Source organism: Sinocyclocheilus rhinocerous, unplaced genomic scaffold (assembly GCF_001515625.1).
Source record: "Sinocyclocheilus rhinocerous isolate Xijiao unplaced genomic scaffold, SAMN03320098_v1.1 scaffold1812, whole genome shotgun sequence".
NCBI lineage: Eukaryota > Metazoa > Chordata > Actinopteri > Cypriniformes > Cyprinidae > Sinocyclocheilus > Sinocyclocheilus rhinocerous.
This window is the reverse complement of record NW_015670626.1, coordinates 729,109-734,724: the sequence shown is the minus strand read 5'-3', so window position 1 is coordinate 734,724 and position 5,616 is coordinate 729,109. Positions and strand designations below refer to the sequence as shown.

The 5,616-nt window shown below is 37.7% G+C and overlaps 1 protein-coding gene across 1 annotated transcript in view; it reads left to right on the top strand.

Moving 5' to 3' along the window:
• LOC107734315 (neuropilin-1a-like) overlaps positions 1–4,815 on the top strand; it is a 61,586-nt gene extending 56,771 nt beyond the window's left edge. Inside the window, exons 13-16 of the mRNA XM_016546248.1 lie at positions 2,243–2,352; positions 2,709–2,805; positions 3,745–3,798; positions 4,145–4,815. Of these exons, the coding sequence (XP_016401734.1) occupies positions 2,243–2,352; positions 2,709–2,805; positions 3,745–3,798; positions 4,145–4,431 (548 nt within the window). The 3' untranslated portion in view covers positions 4,432–4,815. The remainder of the gene's footprint in view (positions 1–2,242; positions 2,353–2,708; positions 2,806–3,744; positions 3,799–4,144) is intronic.
• Positions 4,816–5,616: the final 801 nt, after the last annotated feature.

Below are 5,616 nucleotides of genomic sequence, written 5' to 3'. Positions count from 1 at the left end.
TTCACCTCGTTACAATATATATATACGTATATATTTTTATTTATTTATTAGTCTTTTATAGTGTTGACTATCCCAATCACACATAGGTGGGCGGAGTTAGTATAAATAGCTTCTGCCAACAAGGCGGGCTATTTGCACTTAGTGTAAATAAACACTCCGATTTTTTTTTGTTAAGCAGCACCCTCACTTCCCGCGCCTATGTATGTCAGTCCAACATGGGTTTGGTGCAGGACTACCTGTTTTTCTGAACAACAGAAAAAAAAATTATTTATTTGAGGAGGGCCAGTAGCAATTTTCTTCAGAAAATCATAATAATAAACATTTTTGCAATTCTGTTTGGTGTCACTAGCAGCAGAGAAATTACGCACTGCACCTTTAAGAAAGAAAATTCTCATTGTATGTTTTCTTTGTTCTCTGTTTGGTTGTTGAGGCTATTTGATTATTAGTGTGTAAACTCAAAGATGAGTATGTAATCTCATTTCTGAAGTGTTCTTGTGAAAATCTATAAAGAGCCCCTCTGATTTGCTAATTCAGCGTAGTGACTGATTAGCCATTCAAGACTGCTCACTAATGGACAAATGAGAAATGCCCCTTAACTGACCTTGTCTAATTAGCCTGTGTATGTGTGTATGTGTGTATGTGTGTGTGTGTGTGTGTGTGTCTGCGTCTGCATCTGCGTGTGTGTGTGTGTTTGTCTGTTTGGCCCTGGCTGAGGCTCATCACAACAGCAAAACAATTGAATAGATTGAAGGTCCTAATAAGCATGTGTCCTTGTGTGTGTGTGGTCTTGGTTGGTTAACATTGAGTAGATGTGTGTGCTTTCTATTATTGGATGTGGTTTATTTGCTATGACAAGCATTCAAAACTGGTAGAACGTTCTGGACTGTGGTGAAACGTATCCTTGCACTGTCTTCCACTGCGACAGCCCAAATCCATTTAAAGATGGAAAAGAAGAAATAACTTTTAATTGGAAACTGGCATTTTTTTGTAGCGGCAGTGGCTGCGTGCCTGAGCTGCGGCTTTTAATGGGAAATTCTTTCCTTCGCATTCAGTGAGCAAATACCCTGCGAAACTCGTGGAGAATCCTGGCATTATTAAGGGAGCGGAGCGCTTGGCTTTATTAAACTGTCTAGAAAAGCAGCGCGGAGGCTGTGCAGGCACCGGCATAGCTGACATCCTAGACGTGCTTCTGCTTTTCTGTCCGTCTCAATTCTCTCTGCTTTCCCTGCTGTCTCTCTCTTTGGCTTTCTATCTCTCACTCAATCTAACATCGTTAAATCCCTCCCTCCTTCTTTCATGTCAATCTCACTTTCAAAGCTTCATTGTTTTGTGTGTTCTGTATTCTCGCTCAAGATCTAGCTATATTTGGAGTATGAATGTGAATTTGGCTTAGGCACGACAGAATTTGGAATGGATTTGGAAATGCTCATGCTTAAATGTTGGTGTTTTCTGATTGTTAAATAACTCTTTATTGCCATCAAGTGGACAGCAGATATAAAACACGTTGCTTTGGCCCTGTGTGGAGTCGAATCAATCACACAGTAGCTTCAGAACATTCAAATGTTATTATATACACAACTGTTCACAAATTTAGGGTCAGTAAGATTTTGTATTTTATTTTTTATTCATTCATTTATTTATTTATTTTGAGAGAGAGAGAGAGAAATGAACACCTTTATTCAGAAAGGTTTTAATGAAATTGATCAAAAGTGACAGTAAAGACATTTATAACGTTACAAAAGCTGTCACTTTCAAAAGGTACTAATATGTACTCTTTAGGTATGAATATGAACCTTTAATATAATAATATGCATCTTTTAGGAGTAAATAAGGTACAAAAGAGTACATTTTGAAAAGGTTCCATCCCAGTGACAGTTTTTGTACCTTTTTTTCTGAGAGTGTTCAAATAAATGCTGTTCTTTTGGACTTTCTATTAATTAAAGAATCCTGGAAAAAATATATAATGGTTTCCACAAAAATATTGGGCAGCACAACTGTTTTCAACATTTTTTTTTATCAATCATATTTACTAATATATTATATTTGTTGTAGTATATTAAAATGCATTCATGTAAATAAAATCATAGCAATATTAATTTTGTTATTAAATATAAAAAGTAATAATTCTAAAATATATAATATTCTGTGTGTGTGTGTGTGTGTGTGTGTCACTGCTTTAGTAATATAAAAGTGCATATGTTAATAATCTTTCCCAATGTGTGTGTGTGTGTTCTCTCTGTAGCGTTCCTGTGGTTTGCCTGTGACTTTGGCTGGGCCAGTGATCCTTCATTCTGTGGCTGGATGTCAGAGGACAGCGGTTTCAGGTGGCAGATCCAGTCCAGCGGCACCCCGGTGCGTGTGTGTGCCTGTGTGTGCGTGTGTGTGTGTGTGTCTCACAGGGAGAGCGTGTGTGTATGATTGCGTGTCTGTGTGTCACAGGGAGAGCGTGTTTGTGTGCGTGTGTGTGCCTGTGTGTGCGTGTGTGTGTGTGTGTCTCACAGGGAGAGCGTGTGTGTATGATTGCGTGTCTGTGTGTCACAGGGAGAGCGTGTTTGTGTGCGTGTGTGTGCCTGTGTGTGCGTGTGTGTGTGTGTGTGTGTGCCTGCGTGTGCGTGTGTGTGTGTGTGTCTGCGTGTGTGTGTGTTATTTACATTGATTACATTTTAAATATGTTTCAAATTTAACTTTGGTGTTTATCTTTATCTCAGGTGGTAATTGAAAGCGTAGTGGAGAGGAAGAGTTGGGGAGACATTGCTGTGGATGACATCAAAATCTTAGACAATCTGAACATGGCCGACTGCAAGGGTGAGTCATTTAGACCATTATAGTGCAAACTACACTGAGACAAATCAAGACTGTGCATCCTATGGCTTAAGATATCAGATATTTACTGACACTGGGAGTGGCGATAGCCCTAAGTCAGGTTAGACACCATATTGAATCGAATGGGGATGAAAATGAGGCAGTTAGGGACAAACGTACAGTTTGGCACACAAGTCCTACATCGTGTAATTTTCCCAACTTTCAACACTGTTTTATGGAGGGGTTTTTTTTTTTTTTTGTGTACTTTAACCCCTCACAGCCTCATTTTAATTCCTGTCAAATGTTAAGTATGGTGTGACACTGACTAAGGTCTATGTATTAATATATTTAAATAACTTATTTATAAATCATTAAAATAATTAAATTTTATAATTCCAGAATTTTCATAATTCAATAACTGGGTTTACACTTTATTACCAATGAATTTACATTACTTTTTTAGTCAGTTGTGATTACAGTTTTTTTTTTTTTATTATGAATTTATTTATTTTCATTTTTATTTTTACTCCTAAATAGCTATTTCTGCCCAATAAAATATTTTAGAGCTTGACAAAGCTAAAAAAAAAAAAAAAATCTATTCATTGCAAAAAAATAAAAATAATAATTACTTATTAGTTTCTGTTTCTTTTAGAAATCCTTTTTTTTTTTTTTTTTTTTTACTTCTCTCATATATCCATGTGTTCCAAGACCATGACAACCCTGGTCCTTAAATATAATGGTTAAAATAAGAAATATATTTTGAACTTATAGTTTGATTTTTAGCTGGTGTAGCTTTTAAAGCTTATTTTATAAAGTCTTATTTTAAATCATTTTAAGCCATATTGTGGCCCTTTGGAAGTGTGCTGAGGCCCCTGGTTAAGAACCACTCACTTAGATGACAATACTGACATTTCCTGACTGTTTTATGCCGTCCATTTATAGACCCAGATGTCCCAGCAGAGCCAATTCTACCTGAGGACAACTTCAATGAAATCAGTAAGTGGCTTTCTCAAATGTGATAAATGTTGGATCACTCACAAAATTAGTGACTAAAGAAGACTGATGAAAAAAAAAAGTTTATACGAGTACGTTTTACAAGAAAAATAGTATTTCTATTTCAGTTTTTCTACTTCACAGTTCCTTGATGTTTCTTTGTGAAATTTACTAGCGATTTCTAAATGAAGATTGTTTCTATGCCATTTCTTGTTTCAGTGTGTCATTGTATGTTTGGAGGGACTTCATATCACATTGCATTATACAGCACACATCGGTCATGTAATCCAGATCATATAAAATCCAAAACCAATATCTAAAACAGGTTTGCTCATCTGTTCTCTTCCAGTCGTGGACATCACAGACTTCCCTGAGATTGTGGAGAACCACGAGATCAGCGGCGCCGGAAACATGCTGAAGACGCTGGACCCCATCCTCATCACCATCATCGCCATGAGCGCGCTGGGGGTCTTCCTCGGCGCCATCTGCGGCGTGGTCCTCTACTGCGCCTGCTCCCACAGCGCCATGTCCGACAGGAACTTATCCGCCCTGGAAAACTATAACTTTGAGCTAGTGGACGGCGTCAAGTTAAAGAAGGACAAGCTGAACTCACAGAACACGTACTCAGAAGCGTGAAGCGCCGACCAATGAGAGGGAACCTCTCCTCAGGGAGGGCGGGGCTAAAACGGACTGCCGATGCCTTCCGGTTGGAGGAGGACAAGGCTCTGTGGTTCAGCGAACCAATGGGAGGTCTGGGACTGAGCCATGCATTTCTCAGGAGCTGCAGTGAACGGAACCTACCAGTAGGGGACACTGTGTACAAAACATTGAATACAAGGATTTAAAAGAAACAAAAAAACAAAATGAAAAATAAGAATATGTACAGATGATTGTTATTTTACTTTTTTATTTGATTGTTTTGTATTATTTTTGGTTGATCATTTTTACAATCGGATGCTGGTGTTGAGACCAATATATAATAATGTTATAAAGTATTTATCTTTTTTTTTTTTCTAGGAGGAAAAAAAAATCATTTATTTTTTATTTTAAAAGATTGTTTTGAGCTTTAAGGAGATGTGTAAAAAACTTTAAAAAGACAAAAAAACAAATGAACCATATACGGCCAAGGGAAGGTAATTACCCCATGGAAGGGCAAAGATCAAACGGGGTGGAAAATCATCCAGCCCTGTTGCATTCTGGGTATGGTTCAGTCAGTGCCTTTGGTACATCTTTTTTGGCCTCCTCTGTTGTTTTTGTGGTGTTTTCAACCCTTTAGTTCTTGAAAAAAGCTGTCGGTCGAATCTGCAAAACAAATCCCGGTAAATTCATAGCGCTTTAATGTTGAAGTCCTGCATATTGTACATAAGTTTTAATATATTTTAATGCCCTTTTCAAAGAAATGAGTAAAAGGACAAAAAAAGAAAGCTGCAGTATCCCTTTTTTCTTGGGTTGTATGTTGTAAATACAATCGTCTGACTGTTTTGTGAAAGTGAAAAGTGTGCTTTTTTGGTTCCGTCCTGTTTTGGTTGTTTTGCTACGCTCCCAAAAAATGAAGCCCTTTTTCAAAACAGATGTTAATACAAATCCAGCGTGCATGGGAACAGCATTCGCACATACAGTAAATGCATTTCATAGACGTCCGCAGTGGCTCGGTTGAGTTTGGATTACAGATTTATAAGCGAACATCATCATATCCTCTATAATCACATTCAGAATGTCTGTTTTTCCAGCATACCAAAAAAAGAAGAAAAAATTGATGATCATCACTGCCTTGATCGCTTTGATTTGAAGTGAGCGGCCTACAGTTCAACCCTCACACGT